Source organism: Loxodonta africana, chromosome 12 (genome assembly GCF_030014295.1).
Source record: "Loxodonta africana isolate mLoxAfr1 chromosome 12, mLoxAfr1.hap2, whole genome shotgun sequence".
In the NCBI taxonomy this organism is placed as follows: Eukaryota; Metazoa; Chordata; class Mammalia; order Proboscidea; family Elephantidae; genus Loxodonta; species Loxodonta africana.
The window spans coordinates 87,639,798-87,657,697 of NC_087353.1; the positions used below are offsets into that span (position 1 = coordinate 87,639,798).

The window sequence follows — 17,900 nt, forward strand, 5'->3', positions numbered from 1 at the left end:
TGGTCCACACATCCATTATAAATACCTTTTTTGTTCTTTCCGTTAATGGCTTGTACATCTCCATGAATTCCAGCCATAGTGGCAGCACCATCGTAACCTTGAGTGCAGCATGTTATTATGTCCAGCCCATCACTTTCCAGTTTTTTAAGAATGTCAGAACTGAGGTCAACAGCTTTTTTCACCTTTAAAGAGAAAACTCCTAGAAAGACTTCTTTCACTTCCACGTTCTGATTGTTGATTTTTATGTATCTGATCACTTCAGACATCTGGTCAGTGTGTGATATGTCAGGTGTGCTGTAGAACATGATCCCAGAGTACTTCGCAAACTTTATGTCCGTGAGAAGTTTCTCCTCCACGTGATTTGCCAGGGTACTTATAAACTCATTCTGAGCTTTTGGTGCAAGATAAAAGCCTGGTACTTTAAGTTTACATGTGCTCCGCTTTAATTTCAGTAGGTGCTCTTTCAGCACTGGATCATATTTTGAAAACATCTCAGCCACCTCAAGAAAGTTCCCTTTATTTACTGAAGATTCACCTTCTTTGTGGCCATGGAATGCCAGATTCTGCTTGGCAAGAAACGATGGGATATCAAGCAATCCGTGCAAGATGTCCCTCCACTTTGTCTTCTCCATTTCCATCAAAGCAATTGTTTCAGCGTCAGTGGTTTCATGCAGCATCAGTCCTCCTGCCAATGTTTTCCACTTCTCAAGGCAACATAGGTGCTCTTCCGATGTCATGGTCATGTACTTTCGGGCTCTGATTTCACCACTTCTGAAACCCAGTCACAAATTTGAACGTCGTATCTGTAGCAATAACAGCAGTCGGCAGGAAAAACAATATAAATTCTTGCTGATGAGTGAGCAAACCATCCATATTACTTACCACAATACTGTAGCAAAAACACCAGAAAATTTCACAAAATCAGCGACTACAAAAAGATCTGCTGCAATGAAAACAATACCAAGTGTTTGTAGCCTGTGCAGACAAAACCACAGGATTTGAAGCATCATTATAATTGAGTAATAATGACAGCTCAGACTGGAGCACTTTAAAAGGTCCAAAAAGGAAATTAGCACAGAGATTTAGTCTTGTAGTATATTGATACAAGTAAGCTGAGCTTCTGAAAAATGTTTTTGGTGTTATAACTAACAACAGGGATTTTTTGTGTGCTTTAAGTGAAAGTTTACTGTTTGACTTAGTTTCTCATACAAAAATTTATACATACATTGTTATGTGACCCTAGTTGCTCCCCCTATTATGTGACAGCACACTCCTCCTTTCCACCCTGGATTTCCCATGTCCATTCATCCAGCTCCCGTTCCCTTTTGCCTTCTCATCTCGCCTCTGGACAGGAGCTGCCTATTTAGTCTCATGTATATACTTGAACTAAAAAGCACTCGCTTCACGAGTATCATTTTATGTCCCATGGTCCAGTCTAATCTTTGTCTGAAGAGTTGGCTTCAGGAATGGGTTTAGTTCAGGGCTAACAGAGAGTCTGGGGGCTGTGTCTTCCTGGGTCCCTCCAGCCTCAGTCAGGCTATTAAGTCTGGCCTTTTTACTAGAATTTGAGTTCTGCCCCCCATTTTTCTCCTGCTCTGTCAGGGACTCTCTGTTGTGTTCCCTGTCAGGGTGGTCATTGGTGGTAGCTAGGCACCTTCTAGTTCTCCTGGTCTCAGGCTGACGGAGTCTCTGGGTTATGTGGCCCTTTCTGTCTCTTGGGCTAATATTTTCCTTGTGTCTTTGGTATTCCTCATTCTCCTTTGCTCCAGGTGGGTTGAGAACAACTGATGTATCTTAGATGGCCGCTCACTAGCTTTCAGGACCCTAGATGCCACTCACCAAAGTGGGATGCAGAAGATTTCCTTAATAAACTTTGTTATGCCAATTGACCTAGATGTCCCCTGAAACCATGGTCCCCAAACCCCCGCCCCTACTACTCAGTCCCTCGAAGTGTTTGGTTGTATTCGTGAAACTTCTTACAGGGGTATTTTTATCAAAAATAAGAAATTTCTGCTGAAACACAGCACAAAAATTGTATGGACAGTAATTTTGGTGTCACCCCGTCTGACACTTGGTGCAGTCTGCCCCCCTCTCCCCCCGCAGTGAGCCACTGCCCTATGGGGTAGTTCTACTCTGGCACATGGACTTGCTGTGAGTCAATATTGATTTGCCTGGTGAATCTTAAGCAGATCACCAGGCCTTTCTTCCCGCTGGGTGGGGTCGAATCACCAACCTTTAGGTTAGTAGTTAAGTGAACCGCTATGAGAGCAAACCCTTCAAAGAAGATGAAGAGTTATTCCTGCCTTAATCCATGGGTTTGATGTAAAGGCCATAATGGATGCAGGTGTGAAAGCACCTTGAAAGCAAAAGTGCCTATTATTACTCAGAAAACTCCTTTTAAACTGCTCTAATAGCATACGCCACGTCAGCAAAACACCGAACTTTATAACTATCTTGTTTGTAGAAAGACGTCCTTTGTCCACAGGCCAAGTATTTGAAAATGCCACCCACTCAGCTGGCACAAATCTCCAGGGTCCCAAGAGAAGCAACGATTGCAGTTTTGTGAAACCCGTAACCCTGGCTTCACTTTGATCTTCCTCTGTCTACACGCTTGTTTCAGTTCCTCTGCCACAGGCATACAATCACTAGGTATTGTTACTGCTTGTTAATAATTATAATTATTACAAGGACTGCCCGAAATGGAAAAAACAGGAGAAATCGAATTATCATAGGGACTGGTGCCTGAATTGGAGCGTCTGTTTGTATCAAGTAAAACTCGAGCCCCATCTCCACCTTCCCCCGCATTTCCTCGGGCCAGGGAACGTCCAAGCAGGAGCCGTGACCACCCACGGACAGGTGCCCCCACGAGAGATTCGGGAACCGAGATGCGAAATCCTCCCGTGCTCCTAGAGAGGTCGCGGAAGCATAGCGCTGTCCCGGAAGGCGAGGTGCTGACACACTTCCGGTCTTTGTGACTCATTGTGTCTGTGTCGAGGCGTCGGGAGGGCCTAGGTTTGTGTCCGGCGCCCTTCGGCCGACCTGAACCCCAGAGTCAGCTCCCCTTTCTCGCCCAGCTCCCCCGGCCGCCCCCGGGGCTCACGGTGAGACTTGGGTCTGGCCTCTGGGAAGGGCGGGCGGGGGCGCAGGGTGTGTGCGTGAGGGTGGGCTCTGCAGCTGCGGCCCCGGGGTCCCGCTCCAGGCGGCCCGGGCGGAGTGTGAAGAGAGTCCATGCCCCTGCCCCCTCGCACGCTCGGCTGTAGGAAGCGTCGTCTCCTGAGGAGATACCCCCGCCCCACGCCCGGGTCCACGCTGTGAACGAGCGAGGGCTTAGTGGCCGGACTGGGATGGGGTGCCTCGGAGATCTGGGGTACCTTGTCCGCAGTGTCGTCAGTCTTCTGACGTTTCTGAGAACAGGGTCGTAAGCGACCCTATTTTTCTGTTTTTCATTCGTCGCCGTTTGCTTTAATTCTGGTGAGAGTTTTTTTTTTTTTTTAGCCCCCCCTTGGAGTTCTCTGGATCCTCAAAGAGTAAAATGCGAAAGACAGAGATATGGACACGTTTTGAGGTGCCGCATACGTGTTTTCAGATCACCTGCTTTTTCTCACCCCAACCCCACTACCTAACGGTGATTAAAGAAAATTTGAACTCTGGTCATAGTGATTCGGATCTAGTAGAGAATATATACATCCCATTGTCTTTCTTCCAGCTATATGGGATTTTTTAGAAAGCCCTCTGGGAGATTAGGTGGATTTTTCATTTTGAGTAATTGATCTGCTTTACTCGGAGCGCGTGAAGAGTGAAGGAAATATGTAGACACTGCATTGGGTCATTAGGAGACTGACTAACTGCCCCTGGATGAGACAAGACATTCACCAACTCTCAATTTTTGTCATCAATAAAATTAACTAGATTTTCTCAGAAGGCTCATCCAACTTTGAAATTATTTGGTCACTGTAATTGAGAAAAATTCAGCTACAGTTTTGCCTGACATTGCCCTCTTCCCCTCCTTTCCTGCAGTGCCTCCAGTACACAATAAGATACTTTCATTATAAAGACGGGCTGTTACATGGCCTGGGACCAAAGAAAGCATTTATTGTGCAGGGCAGTGCTAGGCGGATTGAAGGCCTTAAATAAATACTTGTAGAATTGAGTTGTGGAGAATTCATTGTAACCAGCAGCAAAGTGCTGTGACTATATGCTGGCCAGATGTAGAGAAATAGCTTTATTGCACAGGGATCCATAATGAGAATTTGCCCCAGAATGTTAATCCAGGTTTATGTTGACTCTAAATTACTATGCAGTTCTTGTTCATCATTTCAGGCAGTTCTCACCAATCTTAAAGTTTTTAATTTTTCTCATATTTTATATTGTATGTAAATGCAGATTGTGGTTATGTTAAATCTTACCTTTTCATTCTGAGGTGGTATCGATATTCTTTGAATAGGTAGCTGTCCTTTAAAGGTAGCTTTTTGTTACTTGAAAACATTGTATACCTCTGCTAAAAAATGGGGGTGCAGTGTATTTAAACTTTCAATATTATACCCCAGAAGAGATACTGTTTAGAAAACAGTTGGAATAAACTGAGCTTGTAACTCCAAGCCCAGTTTGTAAGAGAATACCTTGTATTTGTCCTTGATGAGGACCGGTTGCTGAGGATAATCTTATCTAAAGCACATTGGATGTCAGAATGTTTTTCAGTTTTTCAGCTAAAAGGGACCTCAGAGGTAGTTTCTCTACCCCTCCCCTCTCGCCTCCACCCACCATTTGACAGATAAGGACTCTAAGCGCCAGGGAGATTAAATAATTTACTCAGGAATATGTGACTTATTTGTGGGAGACTAGCATTCAGGTGTTCCAACCTGTGCTGCTTTCACTTACAGAATTTCTCCCATTGCTTCATCTTTTAGGCAGACTGAAAATTGAAATGTACAGTTACACCTCTTAAGTTTATTGAAAAATTAAATATAGTGGCATCGAAGTTGTTGTTAAAGTACCATGTAGTCGGTTCCAACTCATAGTGACTCTTAACGTACAACAGAACGAAACACTGCCTGGTCCTATGCCATCTGCACAATGGTTGCTTTGCTTGAGCCCATTGTTACACCCACTGTGTCAGTCCATCTCGTTGAGGGTCTTCCTCTTTTTTGCTGACTCTTACCAACCATGCTTTGCTTTTCCAAGGACTGGTCCCTCCTGATAACATGTCTAAAGTATGTGAGACAAAGTCTTGCCATAAATGCCAGGCACTGTTTTATGTGCTTTGTATATATTAACTCATTTAATCCTCAGAACTTCATGAGGCATATGCTGTTTTTATCCCCATTATATGAATGAGGAGATGAGAAAACTGATGCATAGAGAGGTTTGCTTGCCTCAGGTTATCAGCCAGTAAGTGGTGGAGCAGCTTAATGCTAATATGAAACTCTTAAAAGTAGCCATTAGGGCTCATTTGAGCACAAGATTGAATGCTGTATAAATGGGCAAAAAATAGTACATTGTAAATTCAATTAAATATCTTTAAACACGAATGTTTGTAGGGAGTTATGCTAAATGGTCTAAGACGTACAAAGAACTATACCATTATAAAGAGCCCTGGTGGTACAGTAGTTAAATGCTGGGCTGCTAACTGAAAGGTTAGCAGTTCTAACCCACCAGCAGCTCCACAGGAGAAAAGACCTTTCAATCTGCTCCTGTGAAGATTATAGCCTTGGAAACCCTATGGAGGCAGTTGTACTCTATTCTGTAGGGTCACTATGAGTCGGAATCAACTTGAGGGCACACAACAACAGTTGAGGAGAAAGGCATGAAAAATTACAGAGAAACATAAATGACATACCAGATGATTGGCGGAGACCATTAGGGCCATGCATTTAAAGGCAGAAGAGAAGATTGTGTGCTCAGATCACCTTGAAAACCTAAAACAAAACCCAGACCTTCCACTATTGCAGTGCTTTTCTCTGGCCCAGAGTAGAGAAGAGAAATGCGTAGAGGGTGGGGACAAGGACCTGTCCCAAGTGGGAGAAGAGGAAGTGTGCCCATGTCCTTATCTCTGTCCCTTTGGGTCTCACTTCATCTTCCTATTTATTCCCACTGACTCAAGGAGTATCCTGCTCCTTAAAACTCTGACATAGGTGTGGGCACAAATCAAAATTCCTTTCCTACATTCTCCTTAATATAGCTAAGACAGAATGTTTACAGAAGTAAAGATTTCTGCTGCAAGGCCAGCTACCACTCTAGTTCTACTCAGTGATCCTGTTTGAAGGCCCCACCTGTTTAAATTTTAGATGATGCCCACTTGCATCTCCTGCTGTGTCTCCTCCCTTTCACAGGCCTTCAGTCACAGTGGATAGCAGATGAAGCTGCAGGCCCATTCCTGAGTGAACAGTGGTCATCCTTCACATCCTTCATTTTAGAAAGATTACGTGCAAGGAAGCCCTTCCTTACGCCATGTGTTAGCTGCAGAGTGAGTATGGTATGATGACTAAAGAACTTGCACTGAGTAGTCATGAAGACTTCGGTTCAAATCTTGCCTTCACCATTTACTTGCTGTGTGACATTCGGTAAACTATTTAACTTCAGTAAACCTGTTTTGCCATTGTAAAGTGGAAATGATAATTGTACTTAGCTCCTAAGATTGTTGTGTGCTTTAGTGAAGTACTCAGTATAATACCTGGTACTTAGAAAGTACTCAGTAGACATTGGCTCTTACTATTATGACTACTATAATAGACTTCTTAAATTGAAGAGAGATGAGGGGCAAGTGACATTTAAACTTAGCTCAACAGGAAGATGAAGTGAGACCCAAGACCCAAGTAGGATTTGAAAAGGCTGAGAAGATTGGCTGAGACATTGAGTATGACATGAGGAAAGGATTGAGGTAGAAACACAAGGAATATTAGGAAATAGTGATTAGACTCATTTTGCTGGGTGGATAGTGTTCATGGAAGGGATTGATGGGAAATGAAGGTTGAGTGGGAGATTGGAACCAGGTACTGGAGGGTATTGACTGCAAGTATTTTAGGAAGAATAATCAGAGAGTAAGGTAGGAGATGAATTGTGGGATGGGAGGTAGGGAGAAAATGAAGGCAGGAAACCAGCAAGAAGAAGCTGTACTTCACGGGACTAGATGGGAAAATGATTGTGAACTAAGAATTACTTCTACCTGGTGCTTGGAGACTGAATGCTTGTAAGGAGGGAACAATCAAAGAATACAAGGTTTTGAGCCTGAATGATTGGAATATTAGAATATTCTAATCACTAATTGCCACTAAAGGCAGCAAGAGGATGATGGGAGAGCTGGGATCATTTAGGTAGTTCTTAATTCTTTTATCTGGTTTAACAGAGTTAAACTCTGTGCCAGGTGCTATAGGAGATAAGTACAAAGAAGACAAGAGTCCCTGCCCTTAAAGAATTTAAAATTAGTTGGAAGGTATGGATAGAACTGCAACCTAAATAATGAAAATACAAGTAAAATATTAAGCACCAGGAGACAGGAGAGTACTAAGGGTGTTCAAAGGAGGAAGATACTAAATTTGGGACATCAGGAGAGATTTATGCATCCTGAACAAAGAGCAAATATTTGATCAATAGGATTGATACAGTGGAAGGTTGTTCACAGCAAAGGGACGAAGATGAAAAAACCATAAGCCATCTTATCTCATTGTCGTCGAGTCGATTCTAACTCAGTGACCCTATAGAATAGAATGAAACTGCCCCATAGGGCTTCCAAGGAGTGGCTGGTGGATTCGAACTGCCAACCTTTTGGTTAGCAGCTGAGCTCTTAACAGCTGTGCCACCAGGACTCCAGCCCATCTTTAGGGAGCTTTAATAGGCCAGATAGCCTGAAACATGAGGGATCACTACTAAGAAAAGTAGTGGGAAATAAGACTGGAAAAGTAGAGCAGGCTGTGTCATGAAGGCCCTTGAATAAATGCTAAATTGGTAGATATCAGGGATTCATCGATGGTAACTGGAGAGAAGGCATGTTTTGGCAATACTGTTCTGACACTGGTATGTTGTTTATATTGGAACAGGGAGGAGTTGGACTTAAAGAGAGAATGTGGGACAATGGCACTAGTCTAGGCAGGAGAAAAGACAAAACAGCCAGTCGCCCGTGCGTCAGTCCCAACTCGTGGCCACCCCGTGTGTGTCAGCGTAGGACTGCGCACCAGGGTTTGCAGTGGCAGATTATCGGGGTAGATCGCCAGGCCTTTCTTTCCGCTCACTCCTGGGTGGACTTCAACCGCCAACCTTTTGGTTAACTGCACTACCCAGGGGCTCCAGGCCAGAGATACAGTGATAGTAAATGCGGGAGGCATAACAGGAAAAGATAAAATCTTTCAGCTTTGCAGAATGAAAGAACTAAGGTTTATAGGAATTATTTAGCCTCCATTTGGGAAAAGGTAACCAAGGGAGTGAAATCTTGGACTGCCCTGCTCCCTGCCTCATCCTGTTGAGATCCTGTCTACTCCTGTTGCCCCAGCTCCGAGGGGACCTATTCCACAAAGTTCCCTTCTTGTTTCTTTGCCCTCAGGGCTCCTCTAGCACTTTTGTTGAAACCTCCTTAGAACACTTGGCACATTTTGCTTAGTACTGTAATTATTTGTGTAAAATAGGAATCATGCGTCACATCTTTTCGTTCCCTTCAGTCTAGCAGAATGCCTTGCATATTGTAGTTAAGGTGGAAATGTTTAGGAATGAAGTAAGTGTAGCAGTAAGGACTTTAGAGGTAATGCTTATCTGAAGTTGAGAAGCCAGGGAGGGCGGGTACAAAAGAATTCTGATGGAATCAGTGCAAAGGCTCGAATATGGTTACAGATGACTTTTGCCACTTTAAAATCATAGGAGAAATTACCTAATTCCCAGGTGTCCTTTAAATTTATATAAAAAGCCTTTTTGAATATGTTGTTGCAGTGTGCCGTCAAGTTGATTCCAACTCATAGCAACCCTATGGGACTAGTAGAATTGCCCCATAGGGTTTCCAGGGAGTGGCTGGTGGATTTGAACGCCAGCCTTCTGGTCATCAGCCTGAGCTCTTAACCACTTCGCACCAGGGCTCCTTTTGAATATAGTGTTCTTTATTATTATAAAAAAACAAACCCACTGCTGTTGAGTTGATTCTGACTCATAGTAGCCCTATAAGACAGAGTGGCAGTTCGCCCCACAGGGTTTCCAAGGCCGTAAATCTTTTATTCGACTCGATGGCACAGGGTTTTTTTTTTTTTTTTTTAAATCTTTTATGGAAGCAGATTGCCACATCTTTCTCCAATGGAGCAGCTGGTAGGTTCAAACTGCCGACCTTTTGATTAGTAGCCAAGCCCTTTAACCACTGTGCTACCAGGACTCCCTGTTATCATATAGACTGTTATTTTAACAAGGATTTCTATTTCTCATTAAAGCAAAAACATGAGGTAGGACAACTGATCTATGATAAATCTCAGATTAAAACCACATTGTTGTGATTGAAACAGTAGCCTCCAAGCTTTTTTTGGCCACACGTTCCTATCAGTAAAAACAATTTTTCATAAAAATTTATATACATACTATTTATATGCACTACAAATGTTTTATGTAAGGCAAAAAAATACGTTAAATTGTGCTGTTTTAAAATAATTTGTGTTAGTAAAGGTACATGAACCTTTTCAATTAAAATTAATAATTTTTTAGTGAGAGCCACGTCATTAAAAATGCTTCGCGAGTTTGATACTCTTGGTTCTACTCATGGTGAGACAGCAGTTGGATGGTATGTTTCTGAAACTTCAATTTAATACTTAGTTTTGATGGCTGTCCCAAGCGGAAAAGATCTTCACAAAGATTTGTAAATTCAAATGGAAGAATCATGTTGTCAGCTCTGCTTAGTAACTCATGATTGGTCCTGTCTGCCAGCCATGTTAAAGTTTTTGTTGTTGAAATTCAGCCAGTATATTTCCGTTTTCTGTAACCTTAAAGCAATCGTCCTTACAAACTAATCAGAAGGTGGTGTTTTATATTTTTAACAAATGAGCTCAAGCTCAAGACCCATTGAAATTCTTCATTTGGAAGGTTTTTAAACAGGTCGGAAAATATTTCCAAATTTTTAAAATGTGTAGATATAAGAGTATTTCCAGGATACTTAATAGCATTTTGACAGTTAAAATTACATACCAGTAGGAGTGTTTCCCAACATACATCTGTTTCCATAATTGTTTTCCCTCATACTTTTTTTAAGCAGCTACTTCCTCACTCATTGGTTGACTCTTGTTTGATGCAGGTGACATTGGTTTTTGCCTCCTGATATGGCTGCAGAAGACCTTGCACTAGGCTAGAAACTTAAGCTGGGCCATTTTTTTGTTATTCACCTGCGTTGGCATCACTAGTATTTCCTCTATGTGTAGTTTCTCTGCCAGAATCTTTTAAGCCACTTGTCTTCATTTTTGTGAAGGTGATATTAGTTAAAGCTAGATAAGATAATCCATTGTTCCATATAACTAGCCCCAGATAAACTGAGATATATGAAAGTTGCAATACATGAAAGTACCTAGAAGTTAACCATGAGTGAGGATGCCCTGTCAACTCCTCTGTGTGATGGGGCTGCAGCTCTTCTCTCAGAATGTATCACGTGCCTTATGTGACATGTGACAATTAAACATTTAGACCAAGTGAGGGAAGGGTGTTGGTGCTTATTTGTACGTTCTGTATAGGTTGATTTCTCTCTAGCATTTCTACAATAGAAACAAACATTCTGATATTTTCTTTCTGCATCCCCAGTGGATCATCTTGTACATTGGAGACCAAAGCTTTAGCCTGATACCAAGGCACCCATAAAAATAGCAAGATCGTACATTAGCATGTCCTGGAGCTTCAGGTTTAGCTTGAATGTTGACTCCACTAGGTAGCCGCCCGATACTGAGCACATTGTTTAAACTTTCTAACCCTAGTTATATCATCTTTAAAATGGTACTAACAGTTCTGCCTTACTGCTAGGGTTGTTGTGAGGATGCAGTAAGATGGTGTGTATACTGCTTTAAGCCTGGTGTCTGACAACCACTGTCATTCAGTTCTCATGGGGCTATGTACTGTATATTCGTGATTTCATGACCTGCTGTCTACCTGCAAGGGAGGTGCTCTGACTCTAGGCAGACACTCTGAGGGTGGAATTCACCTGTTGGAGGCTTCTGTTTGCAAACCTTAATATTTAAAGTGACAGTGGAAGTGGTACAGCTCACAATTTATTTTCTTTACTATTCAGAGGTATTGGTGTCTAGCCTTATATGAAGTGTTAGCAGCACAGGTTACTTTTTATACTGATACTACTAATTTTTTTTTTTTTTAGTATTTCAGGAGTAGTACAGAAACAACTATCATAAAATATCTCCAAGGACAGCGCGGACCCTATTTGGATCAAGTCTGAATGATGACTGCTGAATCAAGGGAAGCTACAGGTCTGTCCCCCCAGGCTGCACAGGAGAAGGATGGTATTGTAATAGTGAAGGTAGAAGAGGAAGATGAGGAAGACCACATGTGGGGGCAAGATTCCAGCTTGCAGGAGACGCCTCCTCCTGACCCAGAGATATTCCGCCAGCGTTTCAGGCACTTCTGTTATCAGAACACTTTTGGCCCTCGAGAGGCCCTGAGTCGACTTAAGGAGCTTTGTCATCAGTGGCTACGACCAGAGGTAAACACCAAGGAGCAGATCCTAGAGCTCCTGGTGCTGGAGCAGTTCCTTTCCATTCTGCCCAAGGAGCTCCAAGTTTGGCTGCAGGAATACCGTCCAGATAGTGGGGAGGAGGCCGTGACCCTTTTGGAGGATTTGGAGCTTGATTTATCAGGACAGCAGGTAAGAAGAGATGAAACTGTTGTGTGAGCAGGGTTGGGACTTTGAGGCTGGAGCAGGGAGAAAGGGGCTGATGTTGGTTATTGTCCCTGAGCTTCTCTTGCATATTAAAATGTATACTGGCCTTTGCTGCCCCCAGCATTCACTGATATGCTTATGTTCTCTTCTTTAATGTTTTAATTCCTATTTTGAAAAGTGATTTACTCACAAGCCCAACCTGTTTGTCCTCAGGTCCCTGGTCAAGTTCATGGACCTGAGATGCTCGCAAGGGGGATGGTGCCTCTGGATCCAGTACAGGAGTCTTCCAGCTTTGAGCTTCATCCTGAGGCCACCCAATCACATTTCAAGCATTCTTCTCGGAAACCCCGCCTCTTACAATCACAGGGTAAGGAGCAAGATTTCATTTGAAGGGGAAAGAAGGTAACTACATTGGTTGAAGTGTGATTAACCTATTCAGGATGGGATTGTCCCCTCTCTGTTCCTGAATGCCTGTGATGAAAAAGCATGCTTGTTTTTATTATACATGATTGTCATTATTCCTGAATATTAGGGCAGATAAAACTTACAGACCAACTCTTAGGCGTTAAATTACAGGAGAGGGAAATGGAATATGCTTAATGACTGTGGGTGGACATCATATTATTTATTTATCGAATTGCTAACATTCTTGATATCAAGCAGATTTTTAACAGGAAAGTGTTGGGAAGAGATGTATATTTTTTCCGACTTGAGTTTTGAAATATTCTAGTGTGTTATACATTATCTTAAAAAGGATCATAAACCTTTAAAATCCATTTACTTGAAATATATAAAAATGTTGGAAATGCCCACAGTCGTTAGCCATTAAAGAAAAAAAACCAAACCCAGTGCCTTTGAGTCGATTCCGACTCACAGCGACCCTATAGGACAGAGTAGAACTGCCCCATAGAGTTTCCAAGGAGCGCCTGGCAGATATGAACTGCTGAACCTCTTGGTTAGCAGCCATAGCACTTCACCACTACGCCACCAGGGTTTCCGTTAGCCATTAGAGAAATGCAAATCAAAATACAGTGAGATTCCATCTCACTCCAACAAGGCTGGCATTAATCCAAAAAAAATACAAAATAATAAATGTCGGAGAGGTTGTAGAGAGACTGGAACACTTACACACACTGCTGGTGGGAATGTAAAATGGTATAACTACTTTGGAAGTTGATTTGGCGCTTCCTTAAAAAGCTAGAAATAGAACTATCATATGATCCAGCAATCACACTCCTTGAAATATATCCTGGAAAAATAAGAGCCTTTACACGAACAGATATATGCACACCCATGTTCATTGCAGCATTCTTTACAATAGCAAAAAGATGGACACAACCAAGGTGCCCATCAACGGATGAATGGACAAATAAACTATGGTATATTCACACAATGGAATGCTATGAATTGATAAAGAACAATGATGAATCCGTGAAAGGTTTTATAACATGAAGGAATCTGGAAGGCATTATGCTGAGTGAAATTAGTCAGTTGCAAAAGGACAAATATTGTATGAGACCACTATTACAAGAACTTGAAAAATAGTTCAAACAGAAGAAAATATTCTTTGATGGTTACAAGAGCGGGGAGGGAGGGAGGGAGAGGGGTATTCACTAATTAGATAGTAGATAAGAACTATTTTAAGTGAAGGGGTAGACAACACACAATACAGGAGAGGTCAGCAAACTGGACTAAACCAAAAGCAAAGAAGTTACCTGAATAAACTGAACTCTTCGAAGGCCAGCATAGCAGGGTCGGGAGTTTGGGGACCATGGTTTCAGGGGACATCTAAGTCAATTGGCATAATAAAATCTATTAAGAAAACATTTTGCATCCCACTTTGGAAAGTGGCATCTGGGGTCTTAAACACTAGCAAGTGGCTATCTAAGATGCATCAATTGGCCTCAGTCCACCTGGAGCAAAGGAGAATGAAGAACACCAAAGACACAAGGTAATTAATGAGCCCAAGAGGCAGAAAGGGCCACATAAACCAGAGACTACATTAGCCTGAGACCAGAAGAACTAGATGGTGCCCGGCTCCAACTGATGACTGCCCTAACAGGGAAAACAGAGAACCCCTGAGGGAGCAGGAGAGCAGTGGGATGCAGACCTCAAATTCTCATAAAAAGGCCAGACTTAATGGTCTGACTGAGGCTGCAAGGACCACAGAGGTCATGGTCCCCAGACCTTCTGTTAGCCCACAACAGGAACCATTCCCAAAGCCAACTCTTCAGACAGGAATTGGACTGAACTATTTTTTTTTTTTATGGGATAGAAAATGATGCTGGTGAAGAGTGACCTTCTTGAATCAAATAGGCACATGAGACTATGTGGGCAGCTCCTGTCTGGATGGGAGATGAGAGGGCAGAAGGGGTCAGAAGTTTGCCAAATGGACACGAAAATAAAGAGTGGGAAGAAGGAGTGGGGTATGCTTTCTCATTAGAGGGAGAGCAACTAGGAGTATATAGCAAGGTGCATATAAGTTTTTATATGAGAGACTGACTTGGTTTGTAAACTTTCACTTAAAGCACAATAAAAATTAAAATATATATATATATATAAATGTTGTGTAACATCACTGTTTTCAAAGTTATTTTAAAAAAATGAATTCAGAAGATCAAACAATGAGAAAGGATGAAAAAAATTTTTTAATTTGTTTTTGGTTGAGGGAAATGAGAAAAAAAATCAGTTCAGGGCCATATAAATAAGAATCAGTTTAACTTGTTTTTTTTCCTTTTGAGAAAAATATATCTATCCAATTTTAAAAATCAAAGTAGGTACATAGAATGACAGTAAAACAATCAAATAATAAAAGAGTTATTCAAGGAGAGTTAGTAAAAAGCGTGTTCCTTAAGCACTACATTTATTTGTGATGACTTTTAGGAGAGGAATGTTAAGATCACAGAGCTTAAGGACCATTCCCTGCTCTGCATTCCTGAGGATAGCAGTAGGCATATGCTGGAGAAATCCATGTAAATCAACGCACTTGATGTATAACTCCACCACTGTTACTATCCTTCTGGGGTGTCTGAGGTTTTTCCACAGTCCACAAGCAAAAGTCAAAGAGGGTAAACTCAGGAACTGGGGAGGGGGGGATATTCATGGTCCTAAGTACCAGATTAGAGATTTAGGGTGCCAGAGCCATCATTTTAGAGACCTTGGTACGTACGGTTGTCATTCAGTAATTAATTCTTGGATGAATTGAGGCATATGCGTTTTAGTCTCAATTTCCTCCTCGTCCTATTAAACTTGCAGAGCGTTTTCCTAACCCACAGAAGGACAAAGTACTAGATACTTGATCTTTTTGTACATCTTGCTTTAGCTTAGCTTGTTACAGGGGTTAGTGATTGAGTTTCAGATTTATTTCTCTAATGTCTTCCCAGCTCAGTAACCTCATCTGTTTACCAGTAACATTTCCAAATCTAATATTACTTGTGATAGAGGTGGATTTTAATTTTACAGTTTAGAATTGTTTCACTCTTCCTACATATCACAGCTAGTGTGATCATATATTACAGATGTCTTTATTATATAAGAGTGTCACGCCATACCTTTATACACTTGTATACATCTCGCCAGCATTTGAACCATGTATACATTTAATTAAAAAACTGTCTATTGTGCCAAACGAGGGAGAAAGTGGAGGGCTGAAAATTGGCAGAACTTACCGAGAGGTAAGGAGACCCCCTTCCTACCTGCCTTTCAGGACGTGACTAAGGATTTTTAAAGCTGCATTTTTCACAGCTGCGGGCATAAGTGGGATTCCGACAGCCTGGTGCTGTTCCTTGGACTGGAGAAAAATTAAGAGCCAGATTTGGGCCATGGACCAAATATCACTGACTTCCGTAGCAGCGAAGAAGAGCCTGGGTCCTTGTCCTGGCTGTACCACTCTTAACTCTGTGACGTTAGGCAGGTCCTTTAGTTCTCGGGACCTCATTTCCTCTTCTTTAAAACAAAGGGGTTAGACTAGGCAATTTCAAGGACCCATTTTGTGATTCCTTGTAACTCTTGAGGTTAGAAGTCTTTGGAAAACAGATCATACTTTGTCATTTTTATATTCCCTGTAGTTAGTTATTCTGTAAGTGAATGTTGAACGTGCTGGTGCAGGAAAGAGAGTGGTCCTGGGTCCTTCTTTGAAGGGAGGCCTCAGAGCAGAGCTGGTTTCACTCACAGCTCCTTTCTCCTCCCTCAGCTCTCCCTGCTTCCCACGTTCCTGCCCCTCATCATGAGGGGAGTCCCAGAGACCAGGCGATGGCATCTGCACTGTTCACAGCAGATTCCCAGGTGAGCTGTGGGCCCCTCAGCCCTCCTAAGTCCTTTGTATCTGCCTCTCTTCCTGGAGCTCTTACATCTCCACCCAGGACACTCACTCTTGATGCCCCTACCCACAGAGAAGTCCTACAACCCACTTTCCACTTGCTGTCTTTCCACCGCAAACCCCCAATCCATCAGAGCCTGTTAAGGCCACGTTTTCTTTCCCAGCAGCCAGTAGGTTTGCAGACAACTTTCCCTGTCTCCAGGTTTGGGCAAAGGGATTGTCCCTGAGCTTTGGGAGAACTGAGTGTGGGGATCTCATATTATTTCAGGCAATGGTGAAGATCGAGGACATGGCCGTGTCCCTCATCCTGGAGGAATGGGGATGTCAGAACCTGGCTCGGAGGAATCTCAATAGGGACAACAGGCAGGAGACTTATGGGAACGTGTTTTCCCAGGGTAAGACTGACGCAGGATCATTGTCTGATAAGATTTCTCTGCCTCTTTATTTGTTAGTTGTGGGATCTTGGATGTAGTCAGTTGAGTGTAGAGGAGGATTTCGAGAATTCTGATGCCCTTGATTTGGACCAGGTAGAGAATGAGAACATCTGTGTTGATTTAACTCCAGAGGCATGAAACTGTGACTCATTGATTCGAAATGAATTTTTTTTCTTTTAACCTTTAGGTAGTTTTTGATCTTTGAAATGAGAAATAGACTCTTATGCTTTGAGTTCTCACCACTTCAACCATTTAGTTACCTGAGAAGATATCGCTCCGCTCCTGGTGGGTTATGATTTAGGACCCCCTGCTAGAAGAGTACTGTATTTCCCAGCGGAGAGGGCCAGGTGAACTGATCATCAGTCTAATCCCAACCTTCAATCCTGGCACAAACCTGAACCTACCAAGCATCCATTCATTGACTTTGTTTTCTTCCATTTCTGTATGAGCAGTGCTCAGAGACAGCTCTGTGTAACTCCATGAACTTGCCCCCTGTACCTTCTCCATGATCAGGATTCCCAGTTTCCAAACCTAATCGTGATCTGTGAAGAGCTCTGGGTCCTGGATGCGTAGTAAGAAAGGAACAAAGTAAGTCCTAAGAGGTATCATACAGATAAGACAAGGTGACACAGTTGACTTTCTCTCCTGATATGCTTACTTCCCAGTTAGGGCAGTATTAGTTTACCAGGCAGCACCAGCGGAAGAATTTATTTTGGAATACTCACATTTGTCGCTGCTAGACCTTAACTCCTAAGAGTGTGCTACAATCAAAAAATCCACTGCCATCGAGTCGGTTTCGACTCATAGCGACCCTACAAAGATCCCTCAAATAAGAACTGTAATAGGCAAGTCCACGATGAGCCTTCTAGCTGGGAAGGAAAGAGGGAGGATGAACAAAGGGATGTTACTAAAGAAACTTCAAGGTTTTTTTTGAACTGTAGGTGTAAATGGGATTTATGGTTTCTTGGTAGTTGGTCTGTGGACTAGATGAAAATTCAGCCAAAGATCTGATCCTTGTTTATGAGGTAGGTGTTACTCACTCCAGTGACTTAAAAAACATTGGGAACAATCTGGAAATCCAAAAGAAATGGACTGATTTCTTCTTTCTTACAACTTGTACAGTATTTGTGGTGATTTCTTCACTGACGTTAAGGAGTGGATATTGTCCAGCTCCTTGGGTAAGTTGCCCTCAGGGGCCTATTTAGGATAACACAGACCCACTTAGAAGGCTTTCTTAAGGCCAAGTAAATAAAGAATAGAGTTGGGGTACTTGAGTTTTTCTAGACAAATGTAAACATACATAAATGGTATAGATTTA

The 17,900-nt window shown here is 42.4% G+C and overlaps 1 protein-coding gene across 8 annotated transcripts in view; it reads left to right on the forward strand.

Moving 5' to 3' along the window:
• ZKSCAN1 (zinc finger with KRAB and SCAN domains 1) overlaps positions 1 to 17,900 on the forward strand; it is a 77,201-nt gene that overhangs the window by 23,522 nt on the left and 35,779 nt on the right. Inside the window, exons 1-7 of one of the 8 annotated variants that reach the window (XM_023541714.2) lie at positions 2,971 to 3,101; positions 3,496 to 3,625; positions 6,330 to 6,463; positions 11,312 to 11,815; positions 12,044 to 12,197; positions 16,023 to 16,114; positions 16,417 to 16,543. In XM_023541714.2, the coding sequence (XP_023397482.1) occupies positions 11,390 to 11,815; positions 12,044 to 12,197; positions 16,023 to 16,114; positions 16,417 to 16,543 (799 nt within the window). In that variant the 5' untranslated portion in view covers positions 2,971 to 3,101; positions 3,496 to 3,625; positions 6,330 to 6,463; positions 11,312 to 11,389. Of the gene's footprint in view, positions 1 to 2,968; positions 3,102 to 3,495; positions 3,626 to 6,329; positions 6,561 to 11,311; positions 11,816 to 12,043; positions 12,198 to 16,022; positions 16,115 to 16,416; positions 16,544 to 17,900 lie in introns of those variants that run through there. The other 7 variants (XM_010601819.3, XM_064294865.1, XM_023541716.2 and 4 more) reach the window with 7 other exon arrangements.